The 14,968-nt window shown below is 42.2% G+C and overlaps 1 protein-coding gene across 4 annotated transcripts in view; it reads left to right on the top strand.

Annotated features, from left to right (window-relative positions):
* The window catches only part of chd9 (chromodomain helicase DNA binding protein 9), a 63,512-nt gene that overhangs the window by 15,067 nt on the left and 33,477 nt on the right, over positions 1 to 14,968 (top strand). For 3 of the 4 annotated variants that reach the window (XM_088412279.1, XM_088412278.1, XM_088412277.1), the window contains exon 3: positions 9,402 to 9,835. In XM_088412279.1, coding sequence (XP_088268405.1) covers positions 9,402 to 9,835 — 434 coding nt within the window. Of the gene's footprint in view, positions 1 to 5,272; positions 6,049 to 9,401; positions 9,836 to 14,968 lie in introns of those variants that run through there. The other variant, XM_088412280.1, reaches the window with a different exon arrangement.

The following is a 14,968-nucleotide window of genomic DNA, read 5'->3' as shown; positions in this document are numbered from 1 at the left end:
TTGTCTGGAGCTCCCCTACTAATTCCTAGTGTGCTCAGTTGAGGACATCCGCGTCTTTCCACAGATTTCTCATGTGTTTGGGTGGGATTCAGCTAACCTTGCTGAACATGAACATGAATAGGCTGTGTCTCAGAAGTGTATTAAGGCAGTACATACTTCAGTAGTTTGTATTCAACAGTTAAATGTGACTAAACATGCAAAATCATTTAATTGAGCTTCCTTGGTTTTAAGTAATTTTTCCTATTACAGTATAATGTACTTTGCAAAGCTTCTCACACCTGTTTTCTTGAAACACTGCACACTGAGCTGACCCTAATTTCGATCAAAGAGCACAGAGTTGTATGTATTCTAAAATCTTCGTCATCTTCCAACAGCCCTAAATGTCTGGTGGGTAGTCAGGCATTATGTAAATTTGCTGCTCACAGTGGTTTATTGTGGTTGGCACAAGCGGCATCTGCACAAACTGGCACTGTACAAGTCCAGCTTTGGCATGTGGCCACTGGCCCAATGTTCAAACTGAGCCCCTTTAATGTGACATTGCAGCGAGCATGCACTTGCGAGCATGCACTCTCCCGCTTCACCCGTTCCATGATTCCATCTGGGCGGTCACAGCAGAGTAGGCCAGATAGCAGAGGGGGTCCAGTGCAGAGATAATGCACTGATGGGCTTTCAGCAGCATCTCCTGGGTGGGGGGGCATGGAAATCCTTTTATAGTTTCTACCTATCTTGTGACCAATGGAGTAAAGGATAGGCCGTTAGCCTTCACATGTTTTTTTCTACACCTTCACCTGTATTATAGCTTCCACATTTTTCTGACATGCTACTCCAACCCATTCTCATCACTCCAACATCCAGGAACGCGTGCCATTTTTGTCGTTCCAAAAGTTCAATGTTTTTCCGAAATTTTAAAGTTTTACCCAATATTTTTCCATTCACTCACTATGAGGATCGGGAGCAATTTTCATCATGCTAAAATGTTTTGAATGCAAAAAATGACCAACTTCTTACACAAAACAAAACATACTTGGACATATTCTTCATGATTTACTCACTCTTTTTGTGCTTTGTTTAAAACGACTTTTGATCTTTTTTTTTTGTTATTGTTTTAACTTAAATGTACTACTTTCCTCTCTAGAAACATTAGATTTTAGACCAACATTTCCTCATAAAATTTGGTTTATGAAACTAATTTCCAAGCACATCTGAGTCAGCATGGTTTGTTAAATTGTGACCAGTAGGAACTGTGGCTATCTCAGTCTGTGAGCATTAAAGTGTGCGGATGCATTTATGTCTATCAGGCCAGCCTATGTAGAGCAGAGTAGTGGTGATAAAAAGGTTGGGGACCCCTCATGTAGAACACACGAGTGCTGGTAGCTAGTGGCTAAATAATGCTAGTTGCAGCTAAAACGAAGCCCAAGCCATGGGTAAACACCGACATGGCACCTGTTCCCAATGTCAGCATAACTAGTAAGTCGTTTATTAGTACCCTGAATTGCCATTTGAATGTGATTTCAGAACAAAGTCGCGTTATCTGTATCTGGGGTGAGTAGTAACAGTTGCAGTCGTAAGACTAGTCAAGTTGTTATGCTGCGGCACGCTTCCTAGAACAATTTCAAAATAAAAGCGTAACAAGGCATTTGTGTCCATATATTATTTGGTAAACTGAGGTTTGTTTTGAAGTTGGCCTTCTCAATGCCTTTACACCGTTTTTTAGTCATGAAGAACAGTGATAATTGCTGCTGCGATTGGCGTAAAATGATTAGTCTAACGTGTGCACTAATAAGCGGGTATTTGGAGCAAGAACTAAATGCCATGCATTTCTCTTTTTTCAAAAGAGGTACTCAAATTACTCGGACTTGTCTTCACCCTTATTCAGCTTCACTTGACTGATTAAAAATAACCTCTCAAATTTTGGGGAAATGCAGCAATTAAAAAATTTGAATTAACATGTTATAAAAACAAAAAGTGCCGTTGTGACTTGTACATCTCCATCATAAGAGCCAGGGAGAGTGTGTTTAAATTAACCCTGGGCAGAAAAACTTGCCTACTCCTGCTGGGTGCAAATTCTTGCTCCTTTTCAGTCTTTTTTTTTTTTTTTTAATTGAGCTGCTTGCTGTGGTGGATAAAAAAGGAGGCAAGGAATGGAGTGTCAAGAGACAGTCACCTGTGGCTGTGCAGCCACCCACTCGCCTGCTCTTCCTCAGAGAGCTTACAGTCCCCTCCCCTTCCTGTACGCCTTCCCCCACCCCCTCCTCCCTCAACTGCTGAAAGTTAGCCGCACCCCCTCTAGTACAGAGCAGTCAGGCCTGTTTGCATATTTAACTCTTCAGTTGCTGTATAGCCTGGAGCCCTTGTGACTGCAGAAATGCCGTTGTCGCTTGGTAGCTGTTTTTTTTATTTGACCGTCAGTTAGCTTGTTTGCCGAATCCCATGTTTTGGATTCTGATATTTTTGTACCTTTACCCTTAATAGCGACCATGTTATTTGATTTTTTTTTTTAAATAGCCATTGGTTTACTGTGTCCCCCTGCCTACTTGTGAATTCACCTATTTGCAGATGATTTTGCATATTAGTTTCATTATTTGATGAAAAACCTGCCTATTTGCAGTTTTGTTTTGATTTTTTTCTCCGTGATATGTCCAAGGATGCCACAAGGTGGCACCAAAGTTGACCTATTAAGGACTTTTGATAGGATCCTGTGGCATTTTGGTGCCAAAGACCAATTAGGTTTGCCAGAAAGGTTTGAGGATTGGAAACCCAGTCAATTCCAAACTCACAAAGTTCCATGACTGGAAATCCAATCAAATGAAAACCCACAAACTCCCAGGTTTCCACTTTGAAGTGATGCTCCTCGAGTCTAATGTCCCCCAAGTGTCTTTCCCTCTATCACAAAGCCATCTCTGATATAATTCAGCCCATTGATATGAGCCTCCCTTGATAACCGCCTTGTTCTTGGGAAGGAGTGAGGGTGGAAAAAAAGATCACATATTGCTAGATTGAGTTGGAAATGCGGCCGGTCTCGCATGGCGATGATCAGGATATGTGATACGTTAGACTCCACAATTTGTACTTGAAGATCCATGACTCATCACTGGTGATGACTCTCCCCAGCAAGTCTGTTCTCATTCGTCTCATCATCTCGCACCGTGCTCATCGTGTGATGACCTGACTTGAATGATATGTACAGTATTTAAAAGCCTGTGTAAAAGATGAAATGGCGGCAGAAAACTAAAGAAAAAGGCATACTGTATCGTCCAAGCTGAATAAATAAGAAAAGCTTGGAGGCAGAAAAAAGTTCCAAGAGAGTTATAGAGCTCAGTGTGTGCAATTGGCAGCATGCTCAAATCCCTCCTGGGTGTTATCAGACTGTGCATTTGTGCTTGGATGGGACTTCGAGCCACAGTTTTCAGTGGGAACACCTCCCCAGTTTCAAAGTCCAAACTCAAAAGCACAGCCTGGCAGGTGAATCTGATGCCCGCTACTGCTCCTGCTGTTTTTCGGCATCGCTATTGCCACATCCATATTGGGGCTAGCTCCATAACGGTAGTCCCCTTTCATACAGGTGAAAGCCAAAATTTCCTGGCTTCCTTTTGAATTTTTTGTTACCAATATAAACATGCTTCTTTTTTGCTTTGCTGGGTCACATTTTACGCTAAGATTTTTTGTGTGAATGAAATGCATTTTTGCGATCAAAACATTTTGCGCTGACTGTAAACAAAGGGTTTTTTTGTTTGTTTTCTTGGTTTTTTTTTACACATCTCATTTGTGTAAAAACTGCACTGAAGTGGTTTGAATGGTTCTGAATGAGAGTTACTATATGCACCTTTTAAGCTGGCATTAGAGGCAGTATACAGCTTGCATGCCCAGTTCTGATTTATTTATTTCCGTGGTTTTTGTTAGTTTCATATGACTACTCGATCGAATCTGTAATTTTTTTCTTGTACTTGGTTCATTTGCAATAATTGTCACAATCTCACAACAGATTGTGTATTTGGATAAGATCAAGCATAAAAGACCATTAAACCCGGGAAGGGGTCAAATAATTTAAAGACATTTAAAATTGAAACAGGAAAGATTCGATTCTGTTCCACCCAGCGGGACCGCAACTCACTTCAATGGAGTACAGCAAGAGCATATGGTGCAATTGCTTTTTTTTTTGTTGTCATTTTGCATAATGATCATGTGAATTAACTTTTCAGGGCTGTAAATGTCCTTTTGCTTCCAAGCAATATCTCATAACTGAATACTTTCCGTGTATCTTGGCATATTTAAAAGTGTAACAATTGGGCTGGAATCAATGCAATCACAACTTTTTAATACAGGTTCAAACTACTTTGTGTTACACCCCAAATTGTAAGCCATCCGATTCATAGTGTTTTTGTTTCCACATTTTGGAAAAGGCCTTAACGGATTCCAAACATGCAACGACACAGATTCAAATAGTGCTCTTTATGAGTTAAATAAATAAATCTAAATAGCCACAGCAGGCATAATCCATCCAGCCTCTATCTGATTTTGCAATGCTGTGTTGCTCTGTGAAAGTGTGCACATTTGTGGGACTATCAGGCTCTTGCTGTACCTGCATCGTAATAGTGTGCGGATTGAGACGCAAGACCGCGGTTTAAGAACAAGTCAACATTCCAGTTAGTCACATAGACTTTTATTTACTTTTCAACATTCAACAAACACGAACATTTATTATTCCAACTCAGCTGCTGCTCTGGCTAATGTTTGAATGACTGTTTTGTTCATATTTACCAATCTCCCCGTACCTTTCACGTGACTTGCATTTATGGTGAAGTCTATCTTTCTGGAATTGCACTTCTAGCTACATTCCAGCCACCCATAACGGAGATTGTAATCCTTGCTATCTGTTGCTAGCCTAGGCCGGGTCTTTCTAACTGTACTGTACCTGGCTCTGGGCCAGCCATGTCTCTTTCCTGGTGCCATGTGCCATCGGTTGCACATGTCCGCCTGCTTTGGGGAGGGGGAGTCGCGTAAAGGCCATCGCCTCTGGACCTGCGGGAAAGCTTCGCTCCGCTCTCGGATTCTTGGTCTGAAAGTCTCAGAATGCTTTTATAACGTTTCCTTGAAAACAAATTATCACGCCATTTGCTGTAACCTACAAAAAAGGGCAAATATGCAGTGGGGGGGGGGGGGGGGGGGGATCCAGTATTGAGAGGGTTAAATTGTGAAAGTTAATGTAATAACTGCTAGCACCATCTGCTGGCCTACTTCCTTTATAAAGAGAGAGAGAGCGCGAGAGAGCGAGAGAGGGGGGAGCGAGTGAGGGGGAGAGAGAGAGAGAAAAAAAGAGCTTGGGTTTTAACGACATCTCTAATATTCATGCTGATGCATTTTGCTGCTTTGTGCTTTCATTTTCCTGCCGAAGCTCGCCGCGGTCGGGCCTCCAGTCGCCCGGGTTGCGGACCGCACATAAAAAAAAAGCCTTCGAAAAAGGAGTTACCTTACCTCGTCCCAGGCCGACGAAGAAAAGAAGAAACGAGGAATCAATGATTCGGCGGTAGGGAAACGAGAGCGAGGGGGCGGCCAGCGCGTCGTGGACTGCCACGAGCCTCGTCTGCCTCTGCTCCCTCATCACCCCGTGAAGAGACAAACGTGGGTGAGGGAGGGAGTGAAGAGGGAGAGCGGGGGTGAGAGAGCTCCTATGCACTCCTCTTGAGCCCTGCCCGCTGGGGGAGGAGGAGGAGACAAGCCACTCCGCCGTTCACGCACCGCCTGAGGAAGAAGACGAGTGGACCGCCGCCGCTGCCGCCGGAGGAGGAGGTGGTGGAGGAGGGGAGGCAAACCAGCGGGGACGGGGAGGGGGAAGGGGGGGGGATCCACACTCACCGCTCAAGGAAGGAGACTGTGGAAAAAGTGTATTTATTCCGGAGAAGGAGCGTCGGCGAGAAAACCCGGCGAAAGGGCAACGAGGCTTTTGTTAGCCGGTCACGCCGAGAGAGGGAGGGAGGGAGGGAGGGAGTTTGTAGGGGGAGGTAAAGAGGAAGACGAAAAATGTCTACAGTGAAGAGGCCAAGAGGAAGGGTAAGTGAGCTCTGGGAGGGAGGGGTTGGTGTGAGGGGAGGGGCGGAGCCGGCAGGAACTGAACAACCTACTCGACTCATGCTGCACTGCCGCCATCTTGAACTCATTGCTGCTTTTTTTTTTTTTGCTCTTCCTCTCCTCACCCTCCCTCCCTTTCCCTGCCATACTCACATGCTTTGCTTATATACAGCCGATGATGTTACATGTTTCTCCACCCGCCCTTCCCCCTTCAAACTGCTCTCCTACATTCCTAATCTAATTCATGCGCTTGTTTGGGATAGTCAATTTCTAGTTCTGTGTAGCTCCCAAATTGAGGCATGCCTTGCTACCTTTTCACGTTACCTTGAGGTAATAATAGTCTGAGCCGCAGTGCCTGAAACCCGTAATTTCAGTTATTTATAGATGTGTCACACTCATAGCAGCGACGTTCCCATGCTGCATTTTAAGCATTTATGCACACACATTCGCTTGTTTTTATATCTCGCCCCCCCCCTTGCCTTTCACGTTGCATGTGCTCTCATGTCCCTCCACTCCTAGACATTACTTTCAGCCCTCCCCCCTCATTTATCCATTCAATGAGAACATTCCAGCATGATCCGGTAAAATTTCGACCTAATGGTCTCGGCTGCGTTGCACACGTGACTGGTCATAATGCAGCCTTTGTGTGTGCTTGTTTTTGTTGGCTTGCACCCAGCGCACGTAGGTACACATGTTGCTGGTAAAGTTGAACTTGGGGTTAGTTTTCACAACAAGCTTTTATTTTAAGTTTCGTGTACAAACCTGCAAAAAACGACACCGGGAGGGGGGGTGGGGGTCTTCCCACACCTGTGATTGTACAACTAGTGGTTCTCAACTTTTTTTTTCTTTTTTTTTTTTTTTTAACTGATGCACCCCCTGTGTAAAAACATTTTTCAGCCAAGTAACCCCTAAACAGGGAAAATTATTTTTGGATGAAATAGTAACCCAAAGAGTGCTATGCCATCCTTACCTGATTTATTACTATGGTTTTACAAGGTGTGATTTGTTCTGTAACTCCCAATGATGGATCGTGTAACATCACATGTTTAATTTCTCATCTGCAGAATAGTTGTTTTACAATTAACAATGGGAATCTGTGCAAAACTGTGCAAAAATTAAGCCATATGAAGTTTTGCAAATTGGTCAGCATAACAATGTGGCTTGCTTTATGTTCCAGTTGATTTGCTCTTAATTTGGAAATCAGTTTTTTTTTCTTTCACCACATTAAAAAGCACTAAATTAAAATTGCTGATCGATGAATCCATTCATTTGAGAACTACAAATATAGTCCGTCACCTCAGTAGTAAAGGCATAACACTTCTAGGCAAATTTTAAAAATGCAGTCAATAATAAAATTGCTGATGCCTTCTTTTGCTACAATGTTTTAATGAGGTATATTTTGAAAATCAGATGATGGGTTTTGAGAAATTGAGACTTTTTTGTGTTGGGGAAAATGCTCTGTTTTTAAGCAAGATTTTGCTTACGTAAAATTGCAACATTAAATTAGGATGAAATAATCCGTCTTAATTATCTGCTTCTTGGGAACCCCTTCTCTGATTTCTTGACATTTTAGTGAAACATACATTTCCACCCATTTCCAAGGATTCTCTAAGTTGACCTGTCAAGAGTACCGCCACGTTTCAAACGGCATCTTTTGCCCTAAAAGCTTGAATTAAAATGGAACATTATTCTTGAGGAAAGCAGTGTGGGCAGCAGAAAATGTGATGTACTAAAATGTGTTTTACAGACAATTATTGAGGCTTTAGGTGAGCGCATTGCAGTTGATTTATTTATTTATTTGCACATCATGTTGCTAATGATAGTAAAAATTTATAATATTAATTTTATGTTAGTATATCATAACAAAGTTTTGGACATAATTGTTTTGTGGTGGTAAATGACTGCATCTTCGTATGCCTCGTGAGCACGTTGTCCGGGTTCAAATCTCCTTTTGGAGATTGCGTATACAGAAATACTGAGGGTTGTTTCCACATTCATATTAACAGTTAGTCGTCAGTTGTCAATATTTGCCTTTCCATTGACTGGTGACCAGTTCAGGGCATAACCCACCCTTTACCCAAAGTTAGACATAGTATGCTGTGCTTTCTTTGCGGTTAAAGAATTTAAGAAAATAAATGGGTAGCTGTTTTTTGTTGGTATTCATTTACAAAAGGTCTCTTGTAAACATCTCTTTAATATGTATTTAATTTGCAATTAGTGGGAGAGCAATAATGAAGAACCCATACATCTTTCAGCGTTTGAAGCTATAGGTTGCTCGTTTGTGGGTCCGTGAGACTCAAGGCCCACGTCACAACGCCTCATGCAGTCACGCTATCTCTATCATTTACATATGATCATGTATCCGCCTGGCCTGGATTATTTACAACCTCGAGGCCCAACACTACACTGAGCTGGTGTTTACCTTTACTCCCAGTGTGACTTCATTTCAGCAGACTTTTCACGTGGCACACACTTTCAAGGTTACTTTCCGCCTGATCTAGATTATTTGTAGAAACATCGGCTTCTGAAGCCCAAGGTCTTCTAGAGGCCATTTGAGCAAAGTATTTAAAACAATTTTATGTGTTTGTTTATATGAAGGCGACTTGGTGGTGCAGTGAATAGCACGTCTGCCTCACAGTTAAAGGACACCGATTTCAAATTCACATGGTGCCGGGCTTGCTGTGTGGAGTTTGCATGTTCTCCCCGAGCTCGCGTGGGTTCTCTCTGGGCACTCCGGCTTTCTCCCACTCTCCAAAAAGCATTTTTGGCAGGTGTATTGGACATACAAAATTGTGATTGGGTGCGTGAATGGTTGTTAGTCTTTGTGTGCCCTGCATTTGGCTGGCAACCAGTTCAGGGTGTCCCCCGCCTCCTGCCCGAAGCCAGCTGGGATAGACATCAGCAAGCCTGTGACCATTGTCATGATAAGCGGCCCTAGAAAATGGATGGATGTTTATATGAATGAATGTTAGACTACAGCTCTGTTGGTATGTTCAAGTTCAACTCAACATAATAAATTTGTCAATACTTTGCAATTAAAAATTCCAATTTTGATTAAAAATCTTGAAGCTAGGAGTTGGCTAACATGCTTGTTTGTTTATAAAAAGAGAGCAATATCTCGATGTGTCTAGCTGAAGCGTCAGTATCTTTACCTAAAGCCGAGTTCAAGTCTCCTGAAATTCATGAATGACAACTTAAGGAAATCCTATTGATGCGTGTGCCTGTGTTTCAGTGGTGCTTTTGAAAGTTGTTTTCAAATAACAACTTTAGAAATGTTTCCAAATGGGAGAGATACATTTTGGCTAATGTCTTTTTTCTTATTTTTCTATTTAAAGCCTCGAAAGAACACCAATGGTCCATCGAGCCACGTCCGGGCTCTCAGTCCCGTGATGAAGAGCAGCTCGTCGTCGTCCTCCTCCTCTTCATCGTCGTCGTCATCTTCATCATCCTCGTCCTCCTCCTCGTCCTCGTCTAGCTCTCCCTCGGAGAAGAGGACGCCGCGGCGGACGCACCATCAGCCAGACGTGGCACCCTTGGACAAGCAGGAAAAGGCCAATAGGATCATATCAGAGGCCATAGCTAAAGCCCGCCAGCGTGGCGAGAAGAACATTCCGAGGATCATGAGTCCTGAGAGCTTCCCCAGCTCGTCGTCACAGCACAAGAGCCGCCAGGAGCATAAAGGAAATGGAAAAGTGCGTCCCAAATTTAAAACCTCCAGGAAGGCCTGTATCGTCCCTTCTTCCGCATCAAAGCAGAAGCCCAAGATCGGGTATGTGCTTCTTATCTTGTATGAGCTTCTTTTAGTCCTGTGAACTTAAAAGATATTGTCTGAAATTAATTCGATCTCTTAAAGCTTCAGTCACAGTGAATTCAAGCTGCGAGCAAAGTTTGACTGTAGCCTCGTTCCACTACCCCCTATCCAACCCTCGCTTTACCCGCCACAAACATATACATAACATGAAGCTGTACGTAAATTATGCACCCATCTTTTTTTTTTGCTTAAGGTAAACATTGTGTGGTACGACATTCCTAGCCTTGTAATGAGCGTGAAAACCGGGGGCTTCATCTTGCTGAAATCAAAGTGGTATAGAACAGTGTTTTTTTTTTTTTTTTTAATTAATACATGGCGTCCTCGGATTACGACGGTCTCGATTTACGATGTTTCGTGGTTACGAATGCACGCAGTAAACAATTGGCCATCACCATGGAAGTGAAATTAGATATTATTAAGCGGCCTTAAAACAGTGAAACGCCAACAAACAAGTTGTCGTGCCCAAGAGAAGCCGTTTGAGTGCTGTGTTCCGTGTTTGGGTTTTGTTGATGTAATAAAAGTGACGGTTGAGATCGACCCTGCCTCCCCGCTGCCATTTCTGCCGGCCGTGGTCACATCGCAGGGCAGAATGACGCTTGTGCGCCGGGGTGAAAATGACCGCCGCGCTGTTTCCGGTTGCACGGCCCTTCAAAACAAGAGTTCCCTACAAAATAAAATGCAGTGCAAGAATAAAGTTTATCTGAGGAACTGTACTTTACAGTACAGTACATACAGAAAATAATCTATTTTATTTATGTTTTATGTTATTTTTTTTGTTATTTGTATGGTGTTGCGACTTACACTGAAATTTGGGTTACACCGCGTCTTAAGAACGGATCCATGTTGTAAGTCGAAGACCCTCTGTATATATTTCCTTAAAGTCCTCCATTTTTATCTGACAAGCTGTCTGATTACTTTGCAAGTGAAATTATGAATCTGAATGCAAGGGGGTAGTAGTTTTTGGTAAATGCTGGCTTATTTTTGGAGTCTAATATAAACCTATAACCTTCAATCGAGGTATGAGGATATTGATATAAATGAGAGTTTTGTGTTTGTTTTTTTCCTGAGTTCAAGTTCAAAGTTCAGACTTTACAGCATGCCTTGACAATACAATAAACCCGACACGGGCCACCAGAAAAGACACAGGTGCAAACAAAAGCTGCATTCACAAGTGACACAGCGCTGGCTCATATATGCAAGTGTAATCCATTTTCCCCTCGCCCTGTTCCCGTTATAGTGGTGTTGAATAGTTCCAGGACACACCCTTGCACGTTTCTATTGGTAGCTGGAACAGCAGCCAGTGCAGATGTGAGTGCTGAGGCAGTGCATGAATGAATGTGTTAATGATGCAGAATTTTATCTGCGTGAGAATAATCTATCACGCTCGCTCATGTTAATTAATTGAAGCAGAAAGTCATTGCAAGCCTTGGCAAGGCTGCCCACTTTAGTACCTTGCTTGCCCACATGCTAATTTGGTGGCAACAGTTCAGTAAGCTTTCCTCAAAATTTCAACAAAAGATTGATCATCTGATTTACTGTATCTTTGAGGCAAAATATTGCTTGATGATATACTGTAGCTTAAGTGCTTTCCCTCCACTACCACCCTCCACTGGAGGCAACAGAGCCGACCGTATAATCAAATGCATTCCCAATCGGTCTAATTTCCGTCTTTCAAAAGGTAGCAACGATAAGTGTCCTTGTTGCAGGGTAATGAGCTGCATAACCCATTTTTTTAGTCAGTGTAACCATGCATGGCCTACATTAGGAAAGAGCACAGCCTGCAAAGGGAGCTTACTGTTCTAGGACCTCCTTGTGTAACAGTTGTTGTTACGTCATGGCGCTGTACTCATTTTGTATTCCATTTTACAACATTTATTAGAATTGACACCCTATGTCGCGGTGATTTAAGCCATAGTGATGGTCTGGTCACGTCCTTCCCGACTTGTGAGTGCCTCTTGCTGTGAGCTGATGGCAAGTTCAGATGTACAAGCTCCTTGTGGGAGTGTGCAAAATGTTGCATTAAAGGCGCAGAGACTCTGCGTTGGCGATTCGTCATGCACACAAATTATTTTTGATGCTACCGTTTACAATGTCACTGCTCAGAAAGGACACTATACACAGAAACCGCTTTGTTGTTGATTTTTTTGGAGGAGAGCCGCTAATGTTAAGTCAATCATTTGATGTAAATTCAATTTACCACAGTGCTTTGAATCAGGTAAATGGGGTTTCTACCACAGGGTTTGTGGGCCAGATTATGTGTTAACTACAAAATAGTGACAATATAATAGATCAGCCTGACAGTATGTAATTTGTCAATTGATTACACACTCTTAAAACACTTCCATCAAAAAGGAGCTGACCTAACATTTGGGTCAATTTGATGCAACTTTCAGGGTTGTTTTATTCAAAAACACCCAATTTTTTAGGTTGTACTGTACAAAACAACCTATGTTTTGGCGTTGTTTTATACAAAACAACCAAGAAACTTCAGTGAAATCGATTCAAATATTGGGTCGGTCCTTTTTTGACGCATAACAGGGTTAATTTTAACCCAACAATTATTATTATAATTTTTTTTTAATACAAAACACAGTGGAACCTCATTTCACTGACCTAATCTCTGCGAGACAGTTGTGTTGTGTTTTGTACAATCTTGAGCCTCACTCTCTCGCCATAACAAGCCTTCCTAGACCGCATCCAATCCCTACAATCGAACAGATACTATGTCTGGCCTACTCATACAGTGAAACAAGAGCAAACCACCACCTTTCTCATTTCTGATTTTTAGTTCCTTATTTTTATCTTTTACAGTGGTATGCTTCCTAATTACACTACTGCAAGTGATGGTGTCAAATTGAGGACTGAATTAGAGGAGGAAAAAAAAAACAAAGTCAGGAACACCTCAAAAATCCATATCATTGCCATGACTGTTCGTCAAGGTATAGAGCAGGGGTGGCCAAGTTCGGTCCTGGGGAGCCACAATCATTTGAATCAAGTGTGATGTTTGAAGGGAAGCATTGAAAACAGGCTCTCAAGGTGACTTAGCCACCCTGGAATAGTTGACTGAGGCAATATACTTTTGAAGCGTTTTTTATCAATAGAAATGTTTGTTAAGCAACTTTTCAGTTCATATATTTTTTGTGATAGTTTTTTTTGGTCATTTGAAATGAGATTCTTAGAGTTTAAAATGTGTGCCTTTTCTTAGTAATTATTGGGAAGCATTGCCACATATTTTTACCAGGTCATACACATGCTTTCAGTAATTTCGTTTTACCTATGTTAAAGCCTCCAAAAAGGCAATTTGGTCATTGAGAGAATTATGATAAATGGCGATATCAACAAAGTCTTTGTCGTGTCTGGTGCCAGATGACCTGATTTTAATTAGTTAGTTGCCTATTTGCAATCCAATGTTAGGGGAAAATATTGACTAGAGGGCTGCATAGATCACTGTAGTCAAGTTTATGAGATAAAAATTCAGCCTCAGTATGGTCACAATGAGTTCATGTTGATACAAGACAAAGGGGCGGAAGGAAGCTAACATAGCTAGCACGAGTGCCACGGAACAAAGCTATTTTGAAATGTTCACTGGAAAAGGTCAAGGTCTTGTTGTCGTTGCGTCACTACTGACGTCCCGAAGCAATGATGGAGTGGAGGCAGCGTGCTCGCTTGTGGAGATTGGCTGCAGCTCCATTGTGCTATCGCTAATGAAGACAACCGGCAAGAATGATGACAAGCAGGCCGGGAGGAGAGTCCTGCTCACTGGCACGCACTAGCCAGGCTCTCCCCATCAAATATTAAAGCATGATCGAGGAGGGTGTGCTCAGCCCCTTCTGCAGACGGTGTCCTCTCCCGTTGATGCTCAGGAAGCTCGTACATGCTCATCTTTGTCACAAATTCAAGGCAGGAATAGAGTTTGAAATTGACAACATGGTTTCACTTAAAAATATCAATACCGTGTGAAGATTTGATGAGAAATTGTTCTTGCAAATCCGTAAAATATTCTTGAGAAACCTAAAGCAACTGAGTTATTTACAAGCCAAAACAGCTTCTTTTCTGTATAATCTTTTATTGTGTTATTTTTTCCATTCTGATGAATTGATACGAGCGACACCTCATTTCAGTTCAAAGAAGAAGCAAAAGAGAAGCTCCTTTCTGTCAGTATTTACCTTCAAGATGCGTCCATTAGTTAGGCGAAGCTTTTTTTTTCAGCGGCTTAAGCAATCTCAGTGCTCCACAGGCTTGAACTTGATTTTCCATGCATACTACCTGCTGTAAAATAACAGTATAATTATCAGGTAATAGCATTATGCCCCCACCTCCCTCAATGTTTTTTTTTTTCCCCACCTTGATTATAAATATGCTTCCTCCATCATGCTTAGAGCGGTTGAAATGTTTCCTGTGTGCCAGCCTGTTTCCCAAATATGCTGATGCTTCAAAGCGCTCAGAGTAGTGGGAAGAATACAACACAAAATGGTGCATGTGAGATCAATTACATGATAGAAAATGGAGGTTTAAAGTGTAGCCTATATTCCGCAGCATCCTATCCAACAATATTGCTCTTTTGTCCCCCTGTGCGGATCCATCTTATCCGGTAAATCAGATTTGTTTTTTTGGTTTCTCGTTTAATTATGTTATCCCTTCATTAATCTTTTGTGGGGTGTGTGCATGCTCGTGTAGTGTTGCATGATACATACGTGTACTGTCGGTGCATGTGCATCAGAGTGAGTGCAGTATCCATTTTTCGTCTGAAAGGTTGAGCCAACCTATTGTTGTATAACCAAACAATACAGTGCTGATAGTGCTCTGCAGTTTGCTTGTGTGTCGTCAACATCAGATTAATTAACATTCAATTCCACACTAGCGACCACATTCTTAAATGATTCACCCTTGAACTGACTCACGAAATTGCTGTCTTCCCAAGACTGACTTGTCTTATTCGGGACCCAAAATTCATATAAAGTGCAATTGTGCCTTTTAGGGGTCCTGAACGTGGTCCACCCAAAAGTGTATAGTAGAGCACCCTGTGTGTGTGTGCGTGTGCGTGTGTGTTTTCAAGTTTCACATTTTTAGCTGTCCAATGAAAGTTCAGTT

The sequence above is a fragment of the Hippichthys cyanospilos genome, chromosome 4 (genome assembly GCF_059441005.1).
Source record: "Hippichthys cyanospilos isolate Australia breed blue-spotted pipefish chromosome 4, RoL_Hcya_1.0, whole genome shotgun sequence".
NCBI classification, from domain to species: domain Eukaryota; kingdom Metazoa; phylum Chordata; class Actinopteri; order Syngnathiformes; family Syngnathidae; genus Hippichthys; species Hippichthys cyanospilos.
Note: the sequence above shows the minus strand (reverse complement) of the source record. Positions and strands in the feature narration are given on the sequence as shown.